This window comes from Mobula hypostoma, chromosome X2 (genome assembly GCF_963921235.1).
Source record: "Mobula hypostoma chromosome X2, sMobHyp1.1, whole genome shotgun sequence".
NCBI lineage: Eukaryota > Metazoa > Chordata > Chondrichthyes > Myliobatiformes > Myliobatidae > Mobula > Mobula hypostoma.
Window position 1 is genome coordinate 46,268,661 of NC_086129.1, and position 16,612 is coordinate 46,285,272.

At 45.3% G+C, this 16,612-nt stretch overlaps 1 protein-coding gene across 2 annotated transcripts in view; it reads right to left on the reverse strand.

Moving 5' to 3' along the window:
- The window catches only part of c2cd2l (c2cd2 like), a 153,807-nt gene extending 138,435 nt beyond the window's left edge, over positions 1-15,372 (reverse strand). Inside the window, exon 1 of one of the 2 annotated variants that reach the window (XM_063038283.1) lies at positions 14,514-15,372. In XM_063038283.1, the coding sequence (XP_062894353.1) occupies positions 14,514-14,864 (351 nt within the window). In that variant the 5' untranslated portion in view covers positions 14,865-15,372. The remainder of the gene's footprint in view (positions 1-14,513) is intronic. The other variant, XM_063038282.1, reaches the window with a different exon arrangement.
- Between the last annotated feature and the right edge of the window lie 1,240 nt (positions 15,373-16,612).

Genomic DNA, 16,612 nt, shown 5'->3' on the forward strand with positions numbered 1-16,612 from the left:
CTATGCTGGCGGCAGAAGTGTGGTGACACTTGCAGGCTGTAAAGCACAATACTCACAAACGTCATATTTCACTGCGTGTTTTGATGTGCACGCAACAAATAAAGCTAATATTTCTTTTTTTATACACCATCTGGGTGGTTAGATCACTAGACCTGTATATAGAAGCTGTATTTGCATAGCACCTTCGTTGGAGAAAAAGATCTCAATGATAGTCACAATGGAATAAAGATCATGAATTCATGCAGAATCAGAGGAAACTTGATTCAAAGTTTGGGTAAAGGCTAGAAATTCAAGGGGAGATGACACCATAGAAAGTGAAAGATAAACAACTTGCAATGAAAAGCAGCCAAAAGAACAGTGTAACCATCCAACAATCATTTAATCACTGGATGGTGAACATTAGCACCACACATAATGCAGATATGTTTATCAAGTGAGAAGCAAACTCTTTTTCCTTCACATTTTATTGAGTATCTTTAGATCCACTAGCCCCTCACTACACCTAGGTTGGGTGCCATTGGGGAAGTACAGTGACAGCATTCTGACACTTCACTAGCACTGAGAACTACACTCAGAGATCACCTTATTAGATGCCTCCTGTACCTAATAAAGTGTCCACTGAGTGTACATTCATGGTCTTCTGCTGCTGTAGCCCATCCACTTCAAGGTTTGACATGTTGTGCATTCAGAGATGCTCTTCTGCACACCACTGTTGTAACGTGTGGTGATTTGAGTTACTCTCACCATCAATCAGTCTGGCCATTCTCCTCTGACCTCTCTCATTAACAGGGTGTTTTCACCCACAGAACTGACACTCACTGGATGTTTTTTGGGTTTTTTTGCACCATTCTCTGTAATCTCTAAAGACGGTTGTGTGTGAAAATCCCAGGAGATCAGCAGTTTCTGAGATACTCAAACCACCCCATCTCGCACAAACAATCATTCCATAGTCAAAGTCATTTAGCTCATATTTCTTCCCCATTCTGACGTTTGAACTGAACAACAACTGAACCTCTTGACCAGGTCTGCATGATTTTATGCATTGAGTTGCTGCCATGTGATTGGCTGATGGTTGTTTAATGAGCAGGTGTACCTAATAAAGAGGCCACTGAGTGTATAAGTTTGTTTACGGGCAACCTGCTGCATATGGAAGTACACGGAGGTGGTGCAAATGTGGCCGATACATCCTTTTATTTTGGGAACCTCGCATGTCACCTCAACTTCCTGCCAGGTTTAATACCCACAGCCACCTGTAGCTGCTAACTGAGATAGAGCTTCATGGTTAGCTTGCCAGGCTCCAGTGGAAGAGGAGGAGAGAAGAATGCTGATAAGAAGGAAGCAAGCTGAAATTGTACAGGAAAGTTCTGACATACATGTATGGACAGGATAATGAGCAAGTGACTCAGTAAATTAAAATAATCTCACAAACTGCTGAAGGAATTCAGCAAGTCAGGCAGTATCTATGGAGGAGAATAATCTGTCAATTTTTCAGGCCGAGACCAGTCCTGATAGAACCATAGAAAATAGGTGCAGGAGTAGGCCATTCGGCCCTTCAAGCCTGCACCACCATTTATTATGATCATGGCTGATCATCCAACTCAGAACCCTGCACCAGCCTTCCCTCCATACCCCCTGATCCCCGTAGCCACAAGGGCCATATCTAACTCCCTCTTAAATATAGCCAATGAACTGGCCTCAACTGTTTCCTGTGGCAGAGAATTCCACAGATTCACCACTCTCTGTGTGAAGAAGTTTTTCCTAATCTTGGTCCTAAAATGCTTCGCCTTTATCTTCAAACCGTGACTCCTCGTTCTGGACTTCCCCAACATCGGGAACAATCTTCCTGCATCTAGCCTGTCCAATCCCTTTAGGATTTTATACACTTCAATCAGATCCCCCCTCAATCTTCTAAATTCCAACGAGTACAAGCCTAGTTCATCCAGTCTTTCTTCATATGAAAGTCCTGCCATCCCAGGAATCAATCTGGTGAACCTTCTTTGTACTCCCTCTATGGCAAGAATGTCTTTCCTCAGATTAGGGGACCAAAACTGCACACAATACTCCAGGTGTGGTCTCACCAAGGCCTTGTACAACTGCAGTAGTACCTCCCTGCTCCTGTACTTGAATCCTCTTGCTATAAATGCCGGCATACCATTCGCCTTTTTCACCGCCTGCTGTACCTGCATGCCCACTTTCAATGACTGGTGTATAATGACACCCAGGTCTCGTTGCACCTCCCCTTTTCCTAATCGGCCACCATTCAGGTAATAATCTGTTTTCCTATTTTTGCCACTAAAGTGGATAACTTCACATTTATCCACATTAAATTGCATCTGCCATGAATTTGCCCACTCACCCAACCTATCCAAGTCACCTTCCATCCTCCTCACAGCTAACACTGCCACCCAGCTTCGTGTCATCCGCAAACTTGGAGATGCTGCATTTAATTCCCTCATCCAAGTCATTAATATATATTGTAAACAACTGGGGTCCCAGCACTGAGCCTTGCGGTACCCCACTAGTCACTGCCTGCCATTCTGAAAAGGTCCTGTTTATTCCCACTCTTTGCTTCCTGTCTGCTAATCAATTCTCCATCCACATCAATACCTTACCCCCAATACCGTGTGCTTTAAGTTTGCACACTAATCTCCTGTGTGGGACCTTGTCAAAAGCCTTTTGAAAATCCAAATATACCACATCCACTGGTTCTCCCCTATCCACTCTACTAGTTACATCCTCAAAAAATTCTATGAGATTCGTCAGACATGATTTTCCTTTCACAAATCCATGCTGACTTTGTCCGATCATTTCACTGCTCTCCAAATGTGCTGTTATCACATCTTTGATAACTGACTCCAGCAGTTTCCCCACCACCGACGTTAGGCTAACCGGTCTATAATTCCCCGGTTTCTCTCTCCCTCCTTTTTTAAAAAGTGGGGTTACATTAGCCACCCTCCAATTCTCAGGAACTAATCCAGAATCTAAAGAGTTTTGAAAAAGTATCACTAATGCATCCACTATTTCTTGGGCTACTTCCTTAAGCACTCTAGGATGCAGACCATCTGGCCCTGGGGATTTATCTGCTTTCAATCCCTTCAATTTACCTAACACCACTTCCCTACTAACATGTATTTCGCTCAGTTCCTCCATCTCACTGGACCCTCTGTCCCTTACTATTTCTGGAAAATTATTTATGTCCTTCTTAGTGAAGACAGAACCAAAGTAGTTATTCAATTGGTCTGCCATGTCCTTGCTCCCCATAATCAATGATGAAACGTTTCAGCCTGAAACATCAACTCTTTATTCTTTTCCATAGATGCTGCCTGACCTGCTGAGTTTCTCCAGCATTTTGTGTGTGTTGCTCTGGATTTCCAGCATCTGCAAATTCTCAGGGGATCTTTCATTATTTGCTACTGACCTTACTGGGTTTTTTTCCCCGTTCCTTATTGGATCTAAAAGTCAGAGAGGGTAAAAGCAAGCTCAACAGGTGAACGAACTGATCTCACCAGGGGTTCTGAGTTTATCAGGCTGCCATTCACCCCACTAGGTGTGGCACGGTAGCATCGCAATTAACATAACACTTACATCACTAGTGTTCAGGGATCAATTTCCACCAGTGTTTAAGGAGCTTGTACATTCACCCTGTGACAGTCTGGGTTTCCTCAAGCTGATCCAGTTTCCTCCCACATTCCAATGGTTAGTAAGTTCAAGTTTATTGTCATTCAACCATACACAAATATATAGCAAAATGAAACATAGTTGCTCTGGGACCAAGGTACAAAACACAATACATACAGTCACACACAGCACATAGAGTTACGATCCAGCACATACAGTCACAAAATAATATCAGCACAAGCTCCTGAGGGGCATGGTCTGAAGATTGAAAGTGTGAGGGACATGTTTCTGTAAGACAGTGTAATATTACTGACGCTATCATAATAAAACAAACAGTCCGATAGATAGATATGTGAAACAGCAGCAATATGAGATGAAACGTGACCAGTGCAGGATGTGAGTGTGTCTTCGAGTTGGGGAGTGGGGCAGGGCATTCAGACAAGGGTGTACATGTGTACTGGATGGCAGCAGGGTTTGCATCTAACAGCCTGGCAGAAGCTGTTGCCCAGCCTGACAGTTGTGGTTCTTGTTCTGCAGTATCCTCTGCCTGATGGTAGGAGGTCAGAGATTGTGGGAAGGATGGGAGGGGTCCTTGACAATGCTTGAAGCCCTGCGTGTGCAACCCGTCTGATATATGCCTTGAATGAAGGGGAGAGAGACCCCGACCATTTTTTTCATCGAGTTGTGGGCATGCTACGTTGGTGCTGCAAGTCTCATCCTCAGACCTTGTTGGTCCTTGATGCAACTGATGCATTTGCCTGCATGTTTTGCTGCTTCAATGTATGTGTGACAAATAAATCTTCATAAAATGCAGTTAGAAGTGCAGTTTTCTGCCAATAACTCTGTCAACACATGCCTGTCCAAGTGATCATCATACCTATGGCTGCTTCACTCCACTCACACCAGCTGCCTGGGTCCACACTCTGTCAAATCCCATTCTCATAAGCTCCAATAAATCTTTTACAGGCCACTTCCATGACCAAGTGTTCAATCATCACATCTCCAGCCCCAATTTCCTTCCAATTCTGAAAGATAGGAACACTTTGGGAACTTCATTCACAAACAAAAAGGAAACACCAAGAGACGGCAGATGCAACAACAAAATGGAGGAATTTAGTGGGTCATGCAGTATCTGCGAAGGTAAATGAACAGTCCATGTTTCAGATCAAGACCTTTCATCTGGACTGAAAGATTAAGATTAGCTTTGTCACATGGACATCGAAACACCGAAACATACACAAATGCATCGTTTGTGGCGATGACCAGCACAGTTGAGGACACGCTTCTGATGCCAACACAACGTGCCCACAACTCACTAACCCTAACCTGCATGTGGGAGGAAACCCACATAGTCACAGACAGAACATACAAACTCCTTACAGACAGTGGCAGCGATTGAATCCGAATCTTCTGTTTACTGTCACTGTAAAGCATTATACCAACCACTGTGCTATTGTGCTGCACCAAGATGGAAGGGAGATAACCAGTGTAAAGAGGTGAGTGGAAAGGGTGAAGTCAGCTTCCGGTTTCATAATTCGCAGAAAGCTTCTACCTGGAAGGGTTGCATGAGACTTAAATACAGTCCAGATGAAGAGTCTCAACCTAAAATATTGATTATCCATTTCCCCTCACGGATGCTGCCTGACCAGTATTTTGCTTTTTATCCACTTGTAAGCTGCTGTTACCAGGGCCTGCAGCTAATCACGTGGTGTCTGGTTACACCCAAAGCTCGTTCTATAGAGCAGTGAGGAGACGATTTTCAAACTATTGAAACCTTTTGGCTGTTCTCTGGTGTTTAATATTTAACCACGGTGTGAATCAAAGATTTGAACCCACATAATATAGGAACTCCACCCTTATATGCAGGATGTCATAAAATGATTAAAGATTAGATTTTACAAGATGGCAGGCAGCTCACCATCCCCCACACCACTGCCACGACCTGCATGTATTTTGCAGATGCAGGTTGCCAAGCAACAGAATGCACAGCTGAGAGCATAGCGCTGTACGTGGTATCAATGAAGCATCCCTCAACAACCCAGTCAGAGTGTTGTCACACTGAAATTATTCCCGAGCTCTTCCATAAAACGTTTTTGATTTGTGTTAGGTCTGTCGATGATCACACCTCTTAAGAAATATTCATTCCGTGAGAAGTCATGACATTGTACAATTGTACAGTGGATCAAGAAGCCAGGCGGCAGGTTTAGCAGGGTAGAACATTGAACACTACAGCACAGTACAGGCCCTTCAGCACATGACGTTGTGCTGATTTTCAACCTACTCTGAGATCAATCTAATCCTTCCCTCCCATAAAGCCCTCCACTTTTCTGTCATCCACGTGCCTATCTCTTAATCTCTTAAATGTCTATAATGCTGCCTCTGCTGTCAACCCAGGAACCACATTCTACACACCCACCACTCTGTGTAAACACTTTCCTTTGACATTGTAGAAAATCCAAGTTAGTTTTTTTTCCCCCCACCAACTTTTTTCATCATCAACTCTTTTTGAGTTATAGAATTCCTGGATTTATTTGCCAGCAGACCCTAGGCCAACCCCAATGTGTCATTAAACATAAACAAAGACAACTTTAACAAAATACTAAGGTACATTAGTTTTATATTTAACATTTAGATTTGGTTCACTGTTCAGAAAGACCATTGCAATCACACCGATCCATTCTCTTCATGGGCCAAAGAATAAAAGAATCTCATTTGTTGCAAGAATTTGCCACATTTTGGCTGTTTATTGGAATTGGTTTATTATTGTGACATGTACTAAGATACAGTGAAAAGCTTCTCTTGCATATTGTCCATACGGATCAAATCATTACACAGAGCATTGAGGTAGAACTAGGTAAAACAATGACTGAATGTAGAATAGAGTGTAACAGCCACACAGAGTGTGCGTTGCAGGTAGATAGCAACGTGCAAAATCATAATGAGGCAGATTGTGAGGTCAACAGTCCATCTTGTTATGAGAGAACCATTCAGTTTGTCTTATAACAGCAGGGTAGGTGTCGTTGTATCTGGTGGTGCATGCTGCAGACTCTTGTATATATTTTTTTATTATAGCAGTGAGTTTTTGTAACTGGACATGATACTGCCTTTCTGAGAGTTACAACTTCCAGCAGTTTGTGTATTAACATGTTTCCTGACAACACGATCAATTGTCAATCAGTAGGCAGCTTAACCTCTGATCCTAACAATGTCAAACACATTTGACATTGTATTAGCAAGAGTGGGAAAACCTGACAAAATTTTTAAAAAATATTTCTTTCAAATTATCACAATTGTAAACACATGGTGGCTAATTTTATCTGTTCCTGACCTGAATGGGTTGCAATGTCACTTCAGAGAGAAGAGTCAAGTACATCACTATAGGTTAGGAGTTACATATAGATAACATCAGTGTAGTATTGCCAACTTCCTTCCCCAAGGACACCATGTTTTTTTAAGCCAATCCAATAATTTTGTGATGCCTACTCTTTATATTTTATTATAAATTATGAGGGGTATAAATAGGTTTTTTCCCCACTGAGGTTGGGTGAAACTAGAACAAGAAGTCACAAGTTAAGGGTGAAAGGTGAAATTCTTTAATTCAGAGGGTGGTGTGAGTGTGAAACAAGTTTCCAGCAGAAATGGATGTCAGTCTTTGCGTGTAGTTTTTCATTGATTCCATTGTATTCCTTTGTTCTGCTATGAAGGCCAGCAAGAAAATGAATTTCAGGGTGGCATCTGGTGACAAATATGTTCTTTGATAATAAATTTACTTTGAACTTTGAGGTATCATTCCCGTATGCTAACAGAGAGTCGATTTTGTAATCATCCCCTGAAAGTTATGCTCACACCCAAGAGCAAGTTTTTATCCATAGGGAGGATCAGTCTGACACGGCCACCACCTCTAACACTGACTGCCCAGAATGCCAAAACCAATCCAATATATTGACCTTGCCATCACCAGTTAGCTAGACCCAGAACACATGCACACTTCCAACTCAAATGTACTTTATTTTATTCGTGCACAATGAAAACAGCATGGCTCCTGTCACCCACACTGTTCTGAATTCTGGACAGATTAATGCCATTTTTATACAGAATTGTCTAGCAGTTATGGATAATGACCATTTGGTAAACTATGCATGTTCAAAGGGAGGTTATGCTCATCAAAGACTTTGCTTGGCTGGGCTCTCTGCATTCTGTCTGCAATCTATCCTAACCTGGACATTATGTTAACACTTATTTTATTGCAACTTCCACAACATGATCCAAAGTGGCTCAATGCCAGGACCTGTGGACTAACTAAGCCAGGACCTGGTGTTTAGGCTCTGGTCGAAGACACTCCCAATGTTAACTGCCCCTCATTGAATCACATTTCCATAAAACAACCCAGTGCCTTTACTGGAAGACATCACCACACATTGAAAGTGAGAGTCTGTAACACTTGTATAGCAAGTGTTAAAGCAGATTTCACCAATTAGATCATTAAATGAATATTCATTGCTGTTAACATTCCACTTTCATTTTCCTGCACATAATTCACACACCTGAAGTAAGTTTTATTTTTAAATGTAGCAGCGGAAATGAAGCTGCATTCTAAGTGACCCAAATTGCAATACCCAAAAGAACTGCATCATTAACACAGCTTCATTAATGAACCAGTTCGTATGCTTAGTTAAACATACTGTGTAACAGAGGAGCAGGAGCAGACTCTTCAGTTCCTCAAGCTGGCTCAGCCCTTCAATTAGATCCAGGCTGATCTATGACTATTTACCATCCTTTAGAATTTACCAAAGTTTCAGTAGACCCTTGATAAATCCCTCTCCATGGGGGTGTATTTTTACCGTGTAAAAAATTGTTTCCGTAATTCACTCCTGTCCAGTCTTGCTTAAATTCTAAACACAAGAGATTTGGCAAATGCTTGAAAAAAGCTTAGCACTATCAATAAGTCAAAGACCTATAAGAACAAACTAGACAAACATGGTACATTCTACAGATGCTGAGAAACCAGGGCACACACAGGTAATGCTGGAGAAACTGAGCAGCTCAGGCAGCATCCATAGAGGAGATGATTCAGGCTGAAGTCCCTTCCAGATGCTCCCTGACTTACTGGGTTCCTCCAGCATTTTGTGTGTGCTGCTCTAGTTCTTTGCTGGGCTCCTGTGAAGCTGCACCACCAATCACCTTGTCAAGTCACGATCATTTCAAACACACCAATCAAGTTATCCATTCATCCTTCTAAAGGGATTGCCAGCTTAGATTACGCTACACTTGATCACAGTTTAACCATTTCAAAGTACATTATCAATATGAATACAGCATACAACCCTCAGATTCGTCTTCCCACAGGCAGTCTCGAAACAAAGAAACATCATAGAACCCATTTAAAGAAAGCCCCATACAACAAAGACCATTAAAAACACAGAGCATGAAAAAAAGGAATCGCACAAAGTACAAAAAGTAAGCAAATAATATACAGAACATTAAACATTGAACTGCAGAGTCCCCAAAAGTGAGTCCACAGCCAGAAGCCACCGAGGCAATCGAACCTTGTCGTGTGGGACCCAAGATTCCTGCATCCACTGCAGGCAGCAGTGAGAGGTAGACCGGTCAAATGCAGGCTGACAGCGCTAAATACCCCTTCGTCTTCCACTCTCCTCCTTGTTGATTTTAATCTTGCTCAACACCTTAAACTCAAATTTATTTCTGTGAATCTCTTTAATCTCTCTAAAAATGACTTGAACTGGTGCCCAATCACCTGACCAACAACTTCTACTTATATAGCATCCAAGACCAGAAGGTATAACACCCCCCCCCCTTAGAACAGAGAAAAAGAATTTCCTTAACCATTGGATGGTGAATCTGTGGAATTCATTACCACAAATGTCTGTGGAGGCCAAGACATTGGGTATACTTAAAGGAGAGGCTGATAGGTTCTTAATTAGTAATTGCATCAAAGATTATGGGGAGAAGGCAAGAGAATTCGGTTGGGAGGGATAATAAATCAGTCATGATGGAATGGCAGAGCAGACTTGACAGGCCAAATGATCTAATTCTGCTCCTGTGGCTTATAGTCTTGTGATCCTTGGCATCAAAGTCGACCTATTGTACCTCAGAGAAGCATTTCCTAATAAAATTGCCATCAAGCAATGTAGGAAAGTATTAGGGTAAATGACAAATAGTTAGATATATTTAAAGTGAAGGTTGATAGGATCTTGATTAGTCAGGGCATTAAAGGTTATGCAGAGAAGGCAGGAGAATAGGGTTGAGAGGAAAAATAAATCAGCCATGATTGAAAAGTAGAGCAGGCTCAATGGGCTGAATGGCCTGGTACTTATAATCCTTGGCATAAAGGTTGATTCATTGTATCTCAAAGAAGTGTTTCCCAGTGTCAAGGATAGATGGCAAACAGCTGGTCAATGAAGCAATTGTTCAGAACCATCATGGTGGTGGGGGGGAGGGGAAGAAAAGAGGAGCATTTTAGAGGTGAAATAGCAAACCTTAGGCCTTGATAACTGAACGGAGATCTGCTAATGGTGACTCAAGTGGTCAAAATCCACTTTCCTTTCTCTTTCACAGTGGTAACTTCCTGATAATCTGCATGTCCTGTGGCATTACTGACTGAAATTAATTACGGTAATACTTGGCTCTTTGGAATTACTGACAGGGAGTTCACTGGGAAGGCCAAAGCTCAATGTCTTCAAATCCATAAGTCCACTGGAGGTGGAGGCTGAAGGCAGAAAACAGCCAGTTTTAGAATTGGAGGACTGTGTATATGAGTGGGAGGGAGGAAAGGGGCTTGTTTTGTTGCTTGTTGTGTTATGAGTTGCTCTGCCGGGCATTGTGGGTATGGTATATTGGCACCAGAATATGTGATGTCAGTTGTGGGCTGCCCCCAACTCATCCTTAGGTCGCATTGGTCGTTAACACAAATGACATATTACACTGTACGCATGATAAATAAAACGAATCTGAAATCGGAAATGTCAGCTTTATGCACTATGATCTTTCGCTGATATCACCAAGAGCAACATTTAAGAGTGTTACTTCATTACCAACATCTCCTCCCCCTCAACCTGCGAAATAATGCATCAAAAGTATGAGTACTAGTTCCTTTTCCAGTGCTCATTGCAAAGTATGTGTAGGCCAAGAAGCAATCGAGGACAGGAACCTCATTTTAACCCCAGAAAATAATGCAATAGTAACGTTAAATTCCCCAGGTTATGCTATAACCAAGATTATTTATTCTAGTTCATTTAAGGACAGTTCTGCAATGCTGATCCTCACAATAATGAAAAGGCTTCCAACTATAATAATTATTCACCCATCAGTCTGGATGTGATTCAAGTAAATACAGAGCAGAACTCCAATCGACTGACTCATTCAGCTTGATATTTTTTTTAAGTCAAGCAGCCAGGATAAACTTGAACCTACTCTAGATATTCAATGATACAAACAAGCCTCTCAATTCTCCTGAAGTAGGGCCAATAAAGAAGTTTCCCTACATGAACCCAGATTCAGGAACCAACGTAGCCATGAAGGTGATCCTGAAGAAATCAGGAGAGGTGGGCAATTACTTGAGACTTTCTCCATACTATACCAAAATATACAATAGTGTACAGAATGTACCCTCAGTGGCCACTTTATTAGGTATACTTGCTTGTTTTTGCAAATATCTAACCATGCGGCAGCGACTCAATGCATAAAACCTTTGCTATAACCAAGATTATTAATTCCAGTTATTTAAGGGCAGTTCTGTAGTACCATGGTCAAGAGTTTCAGCTGTTGTTCAGACCAAACATCAGAACAGTAAAGAAATGTAATCTAAGTGACTTTGACTGTGGAATGATTGTTTATGCCAGACAGGGTAGTTTGAGTATCTCAGAAACTGATCTCCTGGGCTTTTCATGCACAACAATCTCTAGAGTTTACAGAGAATGGTGCGAGAAAAAAAAGCATCCGGTGAGCAGCAGTTCTGAGGGGAAAAGTATCTTGTTAATGAGAGAGGTCAGAGGAGAATGGCCAGACTGGTTCAAGCTGATAGGAAGGTGACAGTAACTCAAATAATCACACGTTACAACAGTGGTGTGCAGAAGAGCATCTCTGAATGCACAATGCTTCGAACCTCAATGTGGATGGGCTATAGCAGCAGAAGACCATGAACATACAATCAGTGGCCACTTTATTAGATAGAGGATGTAGCCAGTGAGTGTGCATCATGCATGGGGAGTCTCTTTTACTTGCAGGAAAAGCGCAGTACACATGAAACCTTTCCAATATGAGTTGGAAGCAGGCTCATTCTCATCTTTCAAAATAGGTTGCTATGGACTAGGGTCCTGCCAGTCACTGATTATCAAAATGGTAATTTTGGTTACCCAAAGGCATAGGCAGACCACGTTACCAGATGAGCCATTACCAACACTAAGTACATACAAGGTGCGGCCAAATCTCACTGACTTGGAAGGAGCAACAGTCCAGTCTGTGCTAAGGTGGTCAAAATAGTCCAGTGCTTTACAGCACTAGCTGTAAGATCAGGGTTCAATTCCTTCCGTTGTCTGTACATTCTCCCCATGACCCATGTCATTTTTATTTTTGCCATCTATGCATAATGTATGTTACCTTATCTTTGTCATATACCGTTGTTGCTGCTAAAAGCTGATTTTAATGGCATTTATACCCTGAGTATTTCTGCCCATGATAATTTAAAGCTTATGAATAAAAGCTGTAATTCCTAGCTACCTGAAGCATTCATAAACTTGAACTTGACATAACCCACAATTAGTACCATCATATAATCATGTCTCACAATATTTCACTAATAGCACATGCTGACTACAATTCCCACTGCCTCGGGAATCCAGGGCAATATTGTCAACCACTCAAGACCACATTCCAAAGATGTACGGGTTAGGGTTAGTGAGTTGTGAGCAAGTTCCATTGGCAGCAGATGTGTGGTGACACTTTTGGGCTGACCACAGCACAGTCCTTGCTGATTTGATTTAATACCAATGACCTACCCGAGATATTCTCCATTCCCGCCTCCCCCAGCAGAATGATGATATGAAAGATTGGAAACACACACCACCGGGCTTCAGGACAGCTTCTATCCCGCAGTCATGACATTCTTGAACAGGCCTCTTACGTGATAAAGATGAACTTTTCATCTCTCAATCTAACTTCAGAGTCAGGTTTGTTATCACAGATGTACATTGTCAAATTTGTTTTCTGGGAGCAGTATATATAGGCATCCATCTCGTGAGACCATGGATTTGTGCCTTGGAAGGTTTCCAGGGCACAGGCCTGAGCAAGGTTGTATGGAAGACCGGCAGTTGCCCATGCTGCAAGTCTCCCCTCTCCACGACACCAATGTTGTCCAAGGGAAGGGCACTAGGGCCGATACAGCTTGGCACTGGTGTCGTCGCAGAGCAATGTGTGGTTAAGTGCCTTGCTCAAGGACACAAACACGCTGCCTTGGCTGAGGCTCGAACTAGCGACCTTCAGATCACTAGACCGACGCCTTAACCACTTGGCCACTCGCAGTATAGTGCAATACATAAATAAGTTACAATAAGAAATATAAAAACTAAACAAGGGCAAACAGAGAGCAAAATTGTAAGGGAGCATTCAGGGATCATTCAAGGACGAGCAGCCCTTGCACCTTATTTGTCTGCCTGCACTGAACTCTCTCTGTAACTGGAACACTGGATTCTGCATTGTTACTGTATTGTTCTTTCCTCAGCACTACAACAATGTATGAAATGATCTAAACAACAGGAATTCTGCAGATGCTGGAAATTCAAGCAACACACATAAAAGTTGCTGGTGAACGCAGCAGGCCAGGCAGCATCTCTAGGAAGAGGTGCAGTTGACGTTTCAGGCCGAGACCCTTCATCAAGACTATGAAATGATCTGTCTGGATGGCACACTTTTCACTGTATCTGGGTACCTGTGACAATAAAAATTCCCAGCAACAGGCATCTCCTCAGGCTGGATACTGTAGATTCCATCCATACACCAGTGTATTAGTAAAGAAGTGGAATTTGTCAGTCTACCAAGGGCGGGGCACCACGGTAGCAGAGTGATTAGCGTAACGCTTTACAGTACCAGTACCAGCAACCCGGGTTCAATTTCTGCCACTGTCCGTAAGGAGTTTGTATATTCTCCCCATCACTGCGTGGGTTTCCTGCGGATGCTCTGGTTTTTCCCATATTCTAAAGACGCACAGGTTAATGGGTTAACAAACATAATTGGATGGTGTGGGGTATTTCGGTGGAAGAGCCTGTTTTTGCACTGTATACTAAATAAGATGATACCCTTGGTGAAAGATTAAGGAAAAAACGGAAGATGATCTTGTGATACGGGGAGTGAAGATGAGAAAGAAATCTGAATTGTTGAGTCTATAGTATGGTTCCCTTCTGTCCTGGATTTAAATCCAATGTTTGGATTTACTTAAAATTGGAAACAGGGATAATGATCGTGTTTCTTTTTCCAGAGATGTTTGCAGACCTGCTGAATGTTTCCAGAATTTTCTGTGTTGATTATAAACATATGCATGTTTGAAAATTTTGATCACCCACCATTCGCCGCACACATTTATCAGTGAACTGTGCAACCCTCTCTTCTCAGGAATGTCCAACGCTCCATTTGATAATGGTGCGCCACACAGTAAGTTTACTGTTTTAAAATAAAATGCCCAACATTCTCCACATTCAAAAATCACACAGAGATCCGCGTTCGACGTGTACAAGACCCAGCAAAACTACAGCACAATATAGGAACCTAGTAGAGGCGCCCGGGGGAGCTGCTACCGGCTCCGGCAGGGGCACCGGGGTGGAAGAAGGAAGCTGGTGTTGATAAGATCGAAGAGAAATTGGAGTAAACGAAATAAGGTAACCTACCCCAATACGACAAGCCTGGTCGTTCAGCGCCCTGATCCATGCCTTCTGCCAATTGTCTCTGAAGGACTTGAAGGAGGAGAGGGACCTGAGCAGATGCCGGAGCCCCGAGGTGGAGCCGCTATCTTCACGGGAGCAGCCCAACTGCAGGAGTGAGCTCCACAATCCCAGGGCTGCGGGAGGCCGGTGCCGAAGAGCGGCCAGGCCGGAACGCCGTAAAATCCCGAAGGAATACTGCACCAGCCAAGTCAACACTGTCACTATGGAGGCCGCGAACAGCAGCAAGAGAATCAACCAGCCGGCATCCTGGAAAGTAGCAGAGGTGCCGCCGAGTAGACCAAAGGCCAGAGCCATAGTCAACAGACACAGAGCGAAGAATCTTCAGTCGGAGCCCGAGATGTGGCAAACGAATGCAACTTGCAAGTAACTCTGGTGCATTGGATAGAGTGTATCCTTGCCCGAGGAACGCGCACACACGCAGACCTCCCTGGGATCCGCGATGTCTACATTACATGCATTGCAACATTGATACTGCGATAAGGGTTGTTTCAGGGCGATACGCTGGGATCTTGCTATGCTCGCAGTTGCACACCTTCTCAGATCCATGAAGGTGTCGGGAGACTCCTCAGCCACCCATGGTTTGAAACTGAAATTGATGGAGTGTCAGTTTGAGGCAGGTGACTTCATCAGCAGGAATTTTCCCCCTTCTGCAGCTAGTCGGTGAAAGGCCGGAGCGCGGAGCGACGGGGAAGTGGAGACGCCACCGGCGCTCGGTTGCTTTGCAGCCCGGGCCGGAACCGAACGGAACAAAACTGTAGGCGCGCTGTAGCCCAGCATTCAGAGCGCAGGCGCAGACACAGACTCAGACTCAGCAGCTCCGGCGTCGCTCGCACTGCGCAGGGGCGGCCGCCGCGGGGGCAGGACACAGGTAACGGGAGGGGTGTTGGGGGGCGGAGTGGGTGGAAAGGGGGGCTGGGGGTGGAAAGGGGGTAGGTGGGGCGGAAGGAAGTAGGGGATAGGGTGGGGGCGGAAGGAAGTAGGGGATAGGGTGGGGGCGGGGTGGGTGGGTAGTGGGTTGGTTGGGCAAAGGCTAAAGTGTTGGGGAGTGGAGGGAGGGGTTGGGGGAGTGGAGGGAGGGGTTGGGGGAGTGGAGGGAGGGGTTGGGGGGAGTGGGGGGAGGGGTTGGGGGGAGTGGGGGGAGGGGTTGGGGGGAGTGGGGGAGGGGTTGGGGGGAGTGGGGGGAGTGGGGGGAGGGGTTGGGGGAGTGGGGGGGAGGGGTTGGGGGGAGGGGTTGGGGGGAGTGGGGGGGGAGGGGTTGGGGGGAGTGGGGGGAGGGGTTGGGGGGAGGGGTTGGGGGGAGTGGGGGGAGGGGTTGGGGGGAGTGGGGGGAGGGGTTGGGGGGAGGGAGTGGGGGAGGGGTTGGGGGGAGTGGGGGGAGGGGTTGGGGGGAGTGGGGGGAGGGGTTGGGGGGAGGGGTTGGGGGGAGTGGGGGGAGGGGTTGGGGGGAGTGGGGGGAGGGGTTGGGGGGAGGGGTTGGGGGGAGTGGGGGTGTGGGGGGAGGGGTTGGGGGGAGTGGGGGTGTGGGGGGAGGGGTTGGGGGGAGTGGGGGTGTGGGGGGAGGGGTTGGGGAGGAGAGACGGGAGGGGAGAGGGGGAGAGGGGAGGAGGTGGGGAGAGGGGAGGAGGTGGGGAGGGGGAGGGGAATGGAGTGGGGGAGAGAGAGGGGGAGGGGAGAGGGGAGGAGAGATGGGGAGGGGAGAGGGGAGAGGGGAGGAGGTGGGGAGGGGGAGGGGAATGGAGTGGGGGAAGGGGAGAGGGGAGGTGGGGGGACTGGGGGAGGGGGAGAGAGAGGGGAGGGGAGGAGAATTGAGTGTTGGGGTGAGGGGTGGAGGAGGGGTGATGGGTGGGGGAGAGGGTGGGGGAAGGTATGGAGGGGGTAGGGGAAGGGGTGATGGGAGGAGTGGGGGATGGGGGAGGGGTGATGGGTGGGGGGAGGCGGAGAGAATTGAGTGTTAGGGGGTGACAGGTGGGGTGGAGGGGTGATGGGTGGAGGGAGGAGTGACGGGGTGGTTATGAGGGGAGAGGGCAGAGCGGGTGGGGGAG